The following is a 14,320-nucleotide window of genomic DNA, read 5'->3' as shown; positions in this document are numbered from 1 at the left end:
AAGAGTACTGTTAGAAGGTAGCAAATTTGATGTTCCATCAAGCTTTGTAAATGGTTTTAAAAAATTATAAATGTATTACCATGGGCATGGTTTTTGATGAGAGTCATATTTGATCTTTTAAATTTTTCATTGTCTAAATGTCAGTTTTTGCCATTATGGTTTGCTTAGTGTTTTTAGAATGTTAATGGGATGGGAGTCATTCTTGTTCAGAAGCCAATATAAATTTATACAAAAATGTAAATGAAATTTAACTAGTAAACTTGAGAAAATGAGTTTTAGATGCTGTTTTGGTGATTTCTGTGTTTGGTTAGGTTGAAGTTAAGAAATTTTATTCCTTTTCACTCAATATCAAGAGATTGTACAAGAAAACAAGATTTGCTGTTGTTGCCATTATTTGTAGAGCTTGCTGCTATTTTAGCCCTATAGGGTATACATTAGAATTCAGTTAGCTGTGTTTTTTTTTTTTTTTTATATGGGAATTTCTCTATATCAACTTTATTTTTTTTAATTTTTTTTTCTTTTATAAATTTATTTATTTTAGTTGGGGGCTAATTACTTTACAATATTGTAATAGTTTTTGCCATACATTGACATGAATCAGCCATGGGTTTACATGTGTTCCCCTTCCTGGACCCCCCACCCACCTCCCTCCCCATCCCATCCCTCTGGGTCATCCCATTGCCCCGGCCCTGAGCCCTTGTCTCATGCATCGAACATGGAATGGTGTTCTGTTTCACATACGATAATATACATGTTACAATGCTATTCTCCCAGAACGTCCCACCCTCACCTTCTCCCTCAGAGTCCATAAAATTGTTCCATGCATCTGTGTCTCTTATTCTGTCTCGCATATAGGGTTATCGTTACCATCTTTCAAATTCCATATATATGCATTAGTATACTGTATTGTTGTTTTTCTTTCTGGCTTACTTCACTCTGTATAATGGGCTCCAGTTTCATCCATCTCAGTAGAACCGATTCAAATGTATTTTTTTTTAATGGCTGAATAATATTCCATTGTGTATATATATGTATAGAATTCAGTTAGCTGTGTTTTATGGAACAGCAATTTGTCAAATCCTAATTAGGTAAAGAGTATAATTTCATATGTGATATTTGCTGGTGCTAATAGTGCCAGTGCAGCAATAACTTCATTGATCTCCACTGGTGAAATGTTATTATACTTGCAAGTAAATGGCTCTTTTAGTGTTGGATTTCTATTTGAGTAGTTAATTATAAAGAACATTCAAAGACTTTTAAATCACATGATTCAGTTTTTGAACATGGTGGATCTTTTTCTAAATCAGTTTTTAATGTTTGCAAGTTCATTTTCAATTCAGAGTTTTAAACGTTTGAGGGTAGAAAACGTTTGATACTTAGTCTAGTCATTGCCCTCATACCATTTAAAAGAACAACAGCTAGAGGGTCACATACAATAAAATTTCTTGCGGTCCTGGATCCTTATGTAAGAAATTTGTAAGAAAAGGTTGTGAGGAGCAGAAATGTGTTGCTGTTGGTGCTTGTTTTGCCAGTCAGTGTCCAAAAATTAAAGCCTCTGAGGCCACACCTTGGGCTTTACTTCCTGTGAGAGAAGCCTGCCACCCCTTCCTTGACTCTGAGTTCTCAATACTCTGACTGTTCCCATAGATACACAGTCTGGTCTGGTCCAGGGAAGGCTGCAGAGCATCTGTGAACCTCTGCAGGTATGGATCCCAATGAACTGGAAAATTCTTAAAGAGATGGGAATACCAGACCATCTTACCTGCCTCCTGCAAAACCTGTATGCAGGTCAAGAAGCAACAGTTAGAACCAGGCATGAAATAACAGTCTGGTTCCAAACTGCAGCACACCAGGCTTCCCTGTCCATCAACATCTCCCAGAGTTTGCTCAAACTCATGTCACCATCCATAGTGATTATGGAGCCCAAGAAAATAAAGTCTGTCACTGTTTCCATTGTTTCCACATCTATTTGCCATGAAGTGATGGGACTGGATGCCATGATCTTCATTTTTTGAATGTTGAGTTTTAAACCAATTTTTTCACTTTCCTTTTTCACTTTCTCAAGAGGCGCTTCAGTTCTTCTTTGCTTTCTGCCATAAGGATGGTGTCATCTGTATTATCTGAGGTTGTTGATATTTCTCCCAGTAATCTTGATCCAGCTTGTACTTCATTCAGCCCAGCATTTCTCATGATGTAATCCACATATAAGTTAAATAAGCAGGGTGACAATATATAGCTTTGACGTATTCCTTTCCCAATTTGGAACCAGTCCATTGTTCCATGTCCGGTTCTAACTGTTGATTCTTGACCTTCATACGGGTTTTGTAGGAGACAGGTAAGGTGGTCTGGTATTCCCGTCCCTTGAGGAATTTTCCAGTTTATTGTGATCCACACAGTCAGAGACTTCAGTGTAATCAATGAAGAGAAGTCGATGTTTTTCCTAGAATTCTCTTGCTTTTTCTGTGATCCAACGGATATCTGTATTACTAACACTAGACATCAGAAATGAAAAAAATTGTAAAGAAGTTCATATTTATTTATTGGTATAATAATCCATGCATTGATGATGAAGCAGCAGCAATATGATTCCTTATAGTAGCCTCCTGTGATTGTGATTGCTTCACAGTAACCTAGCCTATGCTTAGGGCAAGTACACTATTGGAAACATTGTTGCATTTTTTTAAAAAATCACTTACCTGTGATAATATGCTTATGAATAGTTTTTCCAAATACAGGAGAAAGGCATAAGTGTTAGTCACTCAGTCGTGTCTGACTCTTTGTAGCCACGAGGCTCCCCTGTCCATAGGCAAAAATATTGGAGTGGGTAGCCGTTCCCTTCTGCAGGGAATCTTCTCAACCCAGGGATCGAACCTGGTTCTCCTGCATTGCAGGCGGATTCTTTACAGTCTGAGCCACCAGGGAAGCCCCAGTGTAGCGTAATGAATGGTAATGTAATTCTTTGAAAGGAATGTTGTAAAATACTAAGAAAACTAACATAGTATTAATTTTTATTAAATATCACTCACCTCATGCCTGTGTAAGGTTAGACTAGTATCTGCATGTTTTATGAATTGATGACTGCTTTTATTAATTTTCTTGATATTTGTTTTTTTTATTTTTAAAGTTAATTAATTGCTTATTTTTGGCTAGTTCTTTGTTCCTGTGCAAGGGCTTTCTCTAGTTGCAGCAAGTGGGGACCACTCGGTAGTTGTGGTGCAAGGGCTTCCCATTGCGGTGGCTTCTCTTGTGGAGCACAGGCTCTAGGGCATGTGGGCTTCCTGGTTGCAGAGCGTGGTCTCTGTAGTTGTGCCACTCAGGCTTAGTTACCCTGTAGCATGTGAGATTTTCTTGGAGCAAGTGAACCTGTGTCTCCTACATTGGCAGGCTGATTCTTTACCACTGAGCCACCAGGGAAGTCCTTTCTTGATGTTTCTAAGCTACAGGGTTCATCTGTAACTATTTTCAATTGTTGCAAACCTCCAGAAAATTTCCAGTATACTATCTTTAAGTCTAGATATAAGTGGACCTGTTAAGTTCAAACTCACATTGTTCAAAGGTGAACTTGGTTCAGTGAATGCAAGTTTGACCTTACTCTGTTTTCAGAGTTGCTAGTTTACCATGTAGCTCTAAGTCAAATGTCATGTTTCCTCTTGGATGGCATTGCTCTGTCATCTTAGCATGCAGTGTTGCTGTTCATCTGTGATTCCAACGCAAATTCTGGTTGCTTTGGTGTGCTTACACTTTGTTCCTGTAAATGGTGGTAGTCTTCTCATGCCATTACTTAAAAAAAAAAGTTAAGTATGCTGGTAATTCAATCAGGACGCTCGTTCTTACTGGACACTTAGTAAGGGGAAATTTTCTTGAATCATTTCTTTGATAAGTCTTTCCTTATCTGCCCTCTCCCCTCCCTGCACCACTCGCCCTCCACAAAAAAAAGGAAAAAGACGTAAGAGAGTCTGTTTTCTTGATTGTTTCTTTCTGGAACTTTTATTAGTTGGATGTTGGACCACATGCATTCTTCTTTAATTTTTTAATCTTTTGGTTTTCAGTTGTCTTAATTTTGGGGAAATTTCATTAGTGTTGTCTTCTAATTCTTCTATTAGTTTTTTTAATTTGTGTTACCAAATTTGAAATGTGTTATACTATTTGTTTCCTGATTATACTATTTTTAAATGGAGTATTCTGGGATTCAGTTATTGTGTTATAGATAGACTTTTGATGCTTTTCTCCTGCCTTTTTGATCTCACCCCACTTTTCCCTCCTCACAATACTAGTAGCTTCAAGGACTGAGTCGCGCTCTGTGCCACACTTCTCCACAGCATCCCTTTCTGTACACACATAGATTGTCACTTCCTCCTCTTGACTGTGTGTAGTTAATTTTTTTTAACATCTTTCCATCTTCTAAAACTGTTTTTGTTGAAAATCTTCCATTGTTGCTTAATTTTTTATTGTCATTGAAATGTTAGTATATTTTGATTGCTCTTTTGGTGTGATTTCTTGGGGGAAGAGGAGATACATAAGATATATGCATTGTTTCATCTGCCATCTTAAAATTGGAGTTCTTCCTTTGAGACCTTGGTAATTAAATGTTATGGTTGTAATTCATATTACAAGTTAAATGTGTAAGTTTAAAATCAATTAGTTTGAACAAAATATTGAATTAAAGCCTGATTCAGTCTATCTTAATAACCAAAATAGATAATACAGTTTGTAATAATGCATTTTTTGAATTTTATTTGTGTAGAAGAAATTGAGGAAGAATCTGAAACAACAGTTGAGGCTGACTTGACCGATAAACAGAAACATCAGTTGAAACATAGGGAACTCTTTCTGTCGCGCCAATATGAATCTCTGCCCGCAACACATATCAGGTAAGAACTTTTTAGAAGTTGGTCTGATGTTCTCAGTAATACTATGACTTGAAAGAAACAAAACTTAAACAACCTTTTTGAAGCATTTTCCAAACTCAGCAATCTTGCTCAAATCAGTTCAGCAAGGGCTTCATTGTGTAGTCTTATCTTGAAAATTTATAGTTTATATTAGCATTTTAAAGCCCTGCACATGTTATGCAGTCAAGTAACCATGTTGGCTTTGTTTTAATCTGGATTTTTCCAATCGTTTAAGTTATCTGTTAGCATCTTGCAGGACAGTGTCCAGCAGACACCATTTTGGGAAGTGCTGGTCTTCTCCAGATTCCTAGAAAAAAGTATAGTTATTAGGGTCCAAGAACTAGAACCCAAGATCTGGTTCCTAGACAAGCATCTCTTGACCTTGTAGGATACAGGACCTTTTATTTATTTGTTTTGGAGGGCCTCTGGGACTTAAACTTTCTATTCTTTACTGCTCACTCACTTGCATCTGCTCTGTACATTGATGGAATGAAAAGTGAAATTCAGTCCCTGGTTTGTAATTTGGGGAGAATGGTGGTGGTCTTTTTCATCTGGTGATTTAGGCATAGATTAAGCTCTTTTTAAGTGCTGTCTGCAGTAGGTGCATCTTAGAGGTATAACAAAATGTTTGAACTCAGAAAACAGGCAGTTACTGACCCTCAGTGTCAGGAAAGCTTCAGAAGGAGTTGGCATTTACTCAACCTTTGAGAGATTGGGGGGCATCTTTCAGGTAAAAGGAAACAGGTGAGCATGGGTGTGGGCAGGGAGCAGCTTGTGTCTAGGGTGGTAGATGTGGGGGGATGCAGTGTTTTTGTCCCCTCGTGTTAAAGAACTTCCTTCAACTTTTGTTCACAATCTTTATTCTTTTATTCAACCCTTCACTAGTTATGATTGTCTTAAAAGCTGTTTATGTACGGAAATAAAATGTAATAACTGTTTATTTAAAAAAATTGTCCCTTCCTCTTTAGTCTGAACGTCGATATTTTTATCTAAGTCTGTCTTCTTTGGGCTCAAACACGTTTGGAGACTTCCTGAAACTCTGGTTTGGTCTTCGTAACACTCCACAATTGCCCTGACCTTTGTATATCTTGTACTTCTCTTTTCAGAAATGGACGCAGAGATCTTCTAAGCAGGAAATGTATGACAAAGATACTAGAATCCCTTTTTCCAAATCTTTTCAGAGATAGCTTGACCCTCCTCAATAGTTAACATCATATATAATTGCTTTTTTTTAGTTTTTTAGGGAGCACTGTGCTTAGATTGGTGAGAGTTAGTATTAATATGTTCTGTGTGACTTAGGGTCCTTTGTTAGAAAAGATAATCGGCCAGATAATGTGGGAACAGTCATTTAACCTAAAAATAGGGGTATTTCAAAAAATAGGAAAATAAGTTACTTTTTGCTGAAAGAGATGAAACACAAACACATATTTTGTAATTTTCTTAAAGATACAGGTAAGTAATAAGTGCTGAAGAGCCATATGCATTTATCATTTAATTGGAAGAAGCTAGAATATAAAGATTCATTTTAAGCTCAAGAAGTTATGTGGCCAGTCATAAGACTCTTGCCAGAATGAGAATCTGACAAATGGTTTTAAAAATGTATCCAAAACACGCAAGTATATTTTTAATTTACCCTCCTGATAGCTTGGAATCTGTTTATAAGAAATGTTGGTTTCCTTTAACAGATTGCTTGGAATGGAAAAACTAGTGAAGTATTTTTCATCTTTCACAAGGACTGAGAGAGTATTTTGCAATGGAATTATCAAGACATCCCTTTGTTGAACATGGAAATTACATAGACTCCATGATCACTCAGTCATGTTGAACACATTTTCTGAATATATTCTCGGTTAGGGAGCTCACTAACTGCTTGATTAAAAAAAAAACAAGGTCCCCAGCTTGTAAACTTAAGGAGTTTACCCTGTGCCAATTCTTTTGAATTACGAGGAAGATATATAGACATTTGAGGCATTTGTTTTCGGATTTCTTTTGTTCTTAAGAGTTGAGAGGTTGTGGTGTTTTCTCACCTTTGGCTCTCATTTTCAAACAGCTGAATGAAATAAGGGGCAGTCTCTGGCCGAGGCGTGACACCGTGCTAACCAGCCGTCACCCTCATGTAGAGCAAGTGCACTTTGGAGTGATCTTGACATTTTGCTAATGTTGAAGTCATGCCCTATCTGTTGTGCTGTAACAGGAGAAAATTACTGAAGTCCCATTGTTCTTTGGCAGCAAAGAGGGGTAATTTGATGAATACTGGCTTTTTATTCTCAGAGACATTATCAAGTGCCCAGAATCTCCTTGGTGCTGTATGGAACAGAGGAGAAAACCTGACTGAGGCATTCCTAAGGTCTTTGGTAGTTTTTGTGATCTATAATATTAACCAGATGCTACAGACTTCCAAAGTGGCAGGAAGAGACGTCTTTTCAGGAAGAGACTTCCTTTTCATTTCATTGAAAGAAAATGAATAGGACCAGGACAGTTCTGGGTAGAGTTAGCGATTCACCTTTTGTTTGTGAGATAGGTGGGGTTTGAACATGAGAATTCCTTGGGAACATTGTTTGGGGAGTGAAGGCGAGAGACAGCATGCTTCCTGCATAGTGCCTTAGGTCACTAATAATAGATTGGATGCTGCATGGATTATATAAAGCACTGTAAAATTTATTTTTATGCTAGGCAGACCCATCACAGTGTGTGTGGTGTGTGTGTATGTGTAAAAAACTGTGTTCAGTTATATACGGCCCATGTTTATTGAACTTGGCTTTTAAAAATTGTAATATTTATTGAGCCTTTATGATAAGTGTTATTCCATTTGCTTTACATGTATTTTATTTGATCTTCACTATGAGTTTGTAATGTGCATATCAGAGACAGAAAGAAAGCTACGTTTTAGTAGCTTTTTGGGTAGATAGGCTCTTTAATTTCCTATTTCTTTTTTCACATAATTTTTTGTTTACTCAAGTTAAATGGTCAGAACTGAATTAAAAACTAAGTTAAGCATATAAAGTATACTATTATACAGTGTTAGAGATATAAATAGTGACTGGGAACTAGCTACTTGATTGAGTGCCTAAGTTTGTGGATGTGTCTTGCATTTGGTCCAGTGTCACTTTTTCCTTACCTTGAAAGCACAAAGCTTGGCTTTTTAAAAGCTAATTACAGCATTGTATATGTAGTGATTAATACCACTTCCCTGCCTCTAGTGTAGCCAGTTAGTCATATTTAGTTAGGGCCAATCCTTTCCTGCTTGCCAACCTTGGGATCTGGATCACAGCCTTTGAAGTCACGCTTCATTGTGTCTTAAAAGCATTTTGTTAGGTACCTGTTGATTATTGGCCCCAACGTGTCCTGTCGTAAGGGCTTTTGGACTGGATGATTTCTCCAAGTCTTGTTATGAGCAGTGAGTAGTGATAGAGCAACCATGACATCTGTGTCGTTAGACCTGGCCCTTGCAGCATCACTGGTGAGGATCCTGCCTTCCTCTTTGCTTGACCTTGGCAAACTCCAGAGAAACTCGTACAGAACCTAAATTTAGTGTCAGTAGTAGGTCTTAAGGGCTTCCCTGGTGGCTCAGTTGTTAAAGAAGCTGCCTGTAATGAGGGAGACCTGGGTTTGATCACTGGGTTGGGAAGATCCCCTGGAGGAGGGCATGGTAACCCACTCCAGAATTCTTGCCTGGAGAATAGCCTGGGGGCTGAGGTCCATGGGGTCCCAAAGAGTCAGACACAGACACGAGTTAGTGACTAAACATAGGACAACACAGTAGGTCTTAAAGATACAGGTGCACATAGTGTTCAAGCTGTCACTTAATGGCAAGGTGCTTCAGAGAAAACCTTACATTCTTTTCCTCTTAAACAATTTTTAGCTTGGGATTCCAGAATGTGATTATGGTCATCACCATCCCCACCATCATTGCCCCATAGAAGACTGGCTACAGCCACAGTTTATAATGAACTTTTCTTGGTTCAAGCAATGCTATGTTGCTTCTGCATTCTCACCTCCAAAATAAGGAACTTTCTTAATTTGGTTAAAAAAGTATATTTAGCAGCTGTTAAACATCTTGGGTTTTATGTGTAGTTTGTCTAGGTTCTTCACGTCCGACATCATCTTGGAGTGTAAGATTCTAGAGACTCATTATCTCTTTTCTTACTCCTGCTTGCTGTGGAACTCAGTACCCAATAGTCAGTCAGACTTTGAAGTTTTCATTTAATTTTATTTTCGTCCTTTAAGGAAATAAAAGTCATCAACAGAATAATCTTCTCTCAAGTACTCCTAACCTTAACTGAAGTTTTAGGTTGTGTGCCTTTCTCTGTGAAAATTAAAGATTGATATATGGAATCACAGGTTGCTTAGGACTCTGAGGGAAAGTGAGGTGTTCAGAGTCAACATCGAGCTTTTACATGGAGGGCTAGGCTGAGGATAGGAAGTCTATTTTGTATACATATTATTCGTCACCAAACAAAATGAATTTACAAACCGTTTATAGCAACCATGAGAAAGGGGGAAATGGAAGAATTTCTAGCCAATAAGAGGTATTTGGGGGGTGGGATGCTGAAGTTCTTGTCTTAACACCCAGTATTGATGAAGGCAGGGAAACAGATAACTCTTAGATATTCAAGTGTTAGTATATTCATAGAAATAAAATTTTAATGTGTGAATATCCTTTGAGCAATTCTGCTTTTTGATTTTATCTAACAGAGGCTCTTAGGAAAGGGTGTACAAATATATATATTGATACATTCATTGAAGAATTGTTTTATGTATTGAATTTTAAAGGTATTTGTTGCAAATAAATGAGATTTTCATTCCTAAGTATGAGTCTGCATCATAAATATAAATAGGAACTTGGTATTTGATATATTTCAGGATTATTTTACTATCAGAAAATGCAAGCAACTTTCATATTTATGCTTTTCTATATTTCTACCTTTTTTGAAATGAGAACATTTTAGGCATATAATGGAAGAAGTATTACTTAAAAATTTGTATATTAGATAGGGAAAATGCCAGTTTTGTGTTCATTTTAACTCCATGCCTTGCCTGACAACCTGGCTGGTTTTAATGAAGACAGAATAGGCAGGAATCTACTAAAAACTAAACTCTTCTTTATCCCCCCTTCCCCAGTAGTAGTAAAGTGGTAACATTAGCTACTGTTATATTAGCTACATTTGATAGCTGACCTATTTCTAATTTAGGGGTACACTTTGAAAATATTTTTTTGCAAAATGCTGTTTCCTTCGAGAATTATTCTGTCAATTCATATTCCCGTCACAGTACATTATGAATATGCCCATTTTGCTGTTTCTTGAAAAATACTGCATATTAAACTTGACTATTACTACATATTAAAATTGTAAAATAAACTTTTATTGTTTATTTTATGATAATGGAAGAATTATAATTTACTGTTGAAATGAGGGAAAAAAAAAAACATGAAAAAAGACGCAGACACAAACCCCTTTAATATCTCCACCCAGCAGCACTGACATTTTGGCGTATCTCCAGTGTGTTTTTCTTTTCTTTTCTTGTGTGCATTCTTTGGGTTTGGACTGTGCACTGTTGGGAGTTTACTGGGAATGGCAGAGGAGCTACACTCCCCAAGTGCAGCTTCCTCCCTTGTTAAGTGGTGTTTATTCTTTAATGCTGCTATTGTCATCTTTGCTCTTTCTAGGTTGGTTTGTTTTTAAATATGTGAGAAATATGGTTGGAAAATGAATGATGGAACAGTAGGAGGAGAGGGGGAGGACAGTTAAATAAAGGCTGGAAAAATTCCATTCTTGAGACATTAACAGACATGCCTGATAGGTTTGATATATCTGAAGTAGCAGAATGAGAGTAACAATACTTTGGGCAACTGCCTGGCTGTCCAGTGGTTAGGACTTGGTGCTTTCACTGCTATAATAAGTGTGCCCCGCGCCACCCTCCCCCCCCCCAAAATACTTTGTCATTCAGAAAGAATGATGCTCAGTAACACGTGGATTGGTTTCTGAATGTCTTGAACTGGGCAAAGATTTCTTGGGATCATGAAGATATTCTTCTGTTTTCTTGATGTTTTACTGTTCCACCTTTTATATTTAGGTCTGTTTTATGTATATGGTGTGAATAGAGGTCAGTTAAAAGCTAAGTTAAAAAGATACGATTTACAGTATCATCAAGCAATATCAAACACTTAGGAATAAATTAGAAGTATTTCTTTAAAGAAAAGGGAAAGATGTATAAAAACTCCACATAGAAACTGTGGAGTATTGCTAAAGGAATTAAAGCCTTAGTAAAGTAAACGTGTAACAATATGTCTGTTTTTCCCAAATTGATCCAAAGATTCAATGTAATTCCAAAGAAAAACTTATCAGGGTCGTGTGTGTGCGCGCGCGCGTGTGTGTAAATTAAGAAAGCTGAGTCCAAAATCTGTGGTAATGGAAAGGACCAAGAATGTTTCAGAGCATGGTTCGTATTCTTCTGGGTGTCCCCCCATACACATTCAGGAGGGGCCTTGTGAGATCAAAACTATTTTCATATCAACAGTAAGATGTTACTTACCTTTTCCCTGTATTGATTTTGCCAAAACAAAATCATGTGCAAAAGCAATGGTGGGTCAACTGCTGGCACCAACCCAGCTAGAATCAAGTCATTGTCACCAAACTGGACTATAGTTATCACAGTATTTTATGTATTTGCAATTAAAAAGTAAAGGGAAAAAGAGGCAAGTTGCACTTAAGAATGTCCTTTGCAAAATAGTACAGTTTTTTAATTTTAATAAATCTCAAATGCCTTTTTTTAAAAAAATTGAAGAAAAATTCACACAACATATTAACTATTGTACAGTGTACAGGGTACATTGGCATTCAGGGTACTGATAATGTTGTGCAACCTATCACCTCTCCCTATTTCAAGAGATTGCACATCTTCATTTTACGATATATCTAAGTCAAATCACTATGCTCTACCCCTTCAACTTGTACAGCACTGTATGTCAATTATACCTTCATAAAACTGGAAGGAACAAAAAGAGGTCACACATCTTTTTAGTGTTCCATGTACTGAAATGAGAAGTATGCATGAATCACTTTTGCTGAATACGCAAGCGTGATGGTTATCTTGAGAAAAAACTCATGGTCTTGTTTGAAATACGAGCTGAACTGTTAAATAGCTACCTTTGTCATGGAGCACCATGTTTGCCTGAAATAGCCACCGAGAGATGAACTATGTTTTTTTTTTTAAGACATGACCATTTGGTGGATGTTTTTTGAAAATGAAATAAACTAGTCACTCATGTGAAAACATAGTTGTCTGTTAAGCCAGACATTGAAGAGATTTATAAAACTGTAAAATAATACCACTGTTGTCATTAATTTTGGAGGGGAAAATATAGTAGTTATTAATAGCAAATATTTGCTAATGTGTAATATTTATTTTTATTTTAAATTAGTTGATGTTAAATTTTAAATTAAATTTTAATATCTATCTAAGGTAAATATTGATAGAAATAACACAAAGACAGAAGTTCTTTGAGGTCCTCAATAATTTTTAGAAATGTAAAGAGATCTTGAGATCTAAAAGTTTGAGAATTATGATAAAGTCAGTCTTTAAGAATAAAAATGTTAGAGGCTTATATCATTTGATACTAAGACACTTGTATAGCTACAGTAATTAACGTAGGATAGTATGGGTAAGTGGATTGTGAAATAAACCAGTGGGATAGAATAGAAAAGCCAGAACAGACTCACATATATAGCACAAGTTGATAATTTGATGAAAGCTCCATTGCAATGTGGGCTTCCCTGGTGACTCAGGGGTAAAGAATCCACCTGCAATGCAGGAGACCCAGGTTTGATCCCTGGGTTGGGAAGATCCTTTGGAGAAGGGAATGGCTACCCAACCCAGTATTCTTTACTGGAGAATTCCATGGACAGAGGAATTCCATAGGATTGTGAAGATTCAGACACGACTGAGTGACTGCCACACATACACACCTGGAGTTTCATTAATCACAATTCTAATGGAGTGGTGACATTCTAATTATACTGTTCCTTTTTCATATACTAGTTGGAAGGCTTCTGTGGTTTTTAGTTACGACTCTTAATTTTAGTTTTATGTTTTAGTGTATAACTAAAACTTTTATATTTTAGTGTGTAACAATAGCAGAGGCTATCAACTTTATCAGACTCAATCTCTGTTTTACATATTTCTTTAAACTTTGTATGCTATTGTGGAATGAAATTCATAGATTATTACTATATGTGTGGTACATAATTTGGCTTGGAATTGAATTTTGGGTTGAAGATGACTAACCCTATTGTCCTCAAACATCTATTGTCATTGAAAGTAGTTTATATCACATAGATTGTCCACACTCTGCATATTACCCAAATTTCCCTTCATTTAAAGCTTAAAATTCTCTTACCCACTGTATTCTGCAGTTTCATTGATGACCTTGGTGATGAGGTGGTGGTGGTGGTTTAGTCGCTAAGTCATGTCCGACTATTGCAACCCCATGGACTGTAGCATGCCAGACTCCTCTGTCCATGGGATTCTCTAGGCAAGAATACTGGGGTGGGTTGCCATTTCCTTCTCCAGGGAATCTTCCCAACCCAAGAATCGAACCCAGGTCTTCTGCAATGCATGCAGATTCTTTACCGATTGAGCTATGAGGGAATCCCTGGTGGTGACGTAGATGATTTTAATTGGAAGACAGCTGTCTTTATAGCTGAGCTTTTTATCCCTAATATTTTATATATTTTTTCTCTTTGCTAGTGGTTTTGGCCTTTTTTTTTTATTTAGTATAGCCCTTGTTTTATTACTATTTTTTTCTCTTGAGATAACATTGGCATCTAGCATTATATAAGTTTGCTATGTACAATATTCTATTTCTGCTTCACTATGCACTACAATGTGCTTACCACTGAAATTTAGTTTCTGTTACCAACAGTTGATTCCCTTTACCCCTTTCAGCCTCCCCAGGCCCCTTTCCCTCTGGTAACCACTCTTCTTTTCTCTGTATCTATGTGTTTGGTTTGTTCCTTTATTTTGTTTTTTGTTCATCTGTTGATTCCACATATGAGTGAAATCTTACAGTATATGTCTTTCTCTAATTTATTTCACTTTCACGTACCTTCGAAGTCCATCCATGTTGTTGCAAATGGCAAGATTTCATCTTTTCTAATGGCTGATTGGGCTTCCCATGTGGCTCAGTTGGTAAAGAATCTGCCTGCAGTGCTAGAGACCTGGGTTCTATTCCTAGGTCAGGAAGATCCCCTGGAGAAGGAAATGGCAGCCCACTCCAGTATTCTTGCCTGGAGAATCCCATGGATAGAGGAGGCTGGAGGGCCACAGTCCATTGGGTCTCAAGAGTTGGACACGACTTAGCACTATGTTTCTTTCTTATGGCTGATTAATATTATATTGCATATATATCATACATTTTAATCTATTCATTC

The 14,320-nt window shown here is 37.0% G+C and overlaps 1 protein-coding gene across 26 annotated transcripts in view; it reads left to right on the top strand.

The window, feature by feature from the left end:
• Nucleotides 1-14,320, top strand: part of MTA3 (metastasis associated 1 family member 3) — a 240,468-nt gene that overhangs the window by 91,256 nt on the left and 134,892 nt on the right. For all 26 annotated transcript variants that reach the window (XR_014082484.1, XR_014082489.1, XR_014082483.1 and 23 more), the window contains one exon: nt 4,745-4,871. Coding sequence is in view for 9 of the 26 variants with exons in the window: in XM_081591973.1 (XP_081448099.1) it covers nt 4,745-4,871 (127 nt within the window). In the remaining 17 variants the exon portion in view is untranslated. The remainder of the gene's footprint in view (nt 1-4,744; nt 4,872-14,320) is intronic.

The sequence above is a fragment of the Giraffa tippelskirchi genome, chromosome 4, assembly GCF_054371585.1.
Source record: "Giraffa tippelskirchi isolate mGirTip1 chromosome 4, T2T-mGirTip1v1.2.pri, whole genome shotgun sequence".
Classification (NCBI taxonomy): domain Eukaryota; kingdom Metazoa; phylum Chordata; class Mammalia; order Artiodactyla; family Giraffidae; genus Giraffa; species Giraffa tippelskirchi.
The sequence above is the reverse complement of the archived record's forward strand: the minus strand, read 5'-3'. Positions and strand labels throughout refer to the sequence as shown.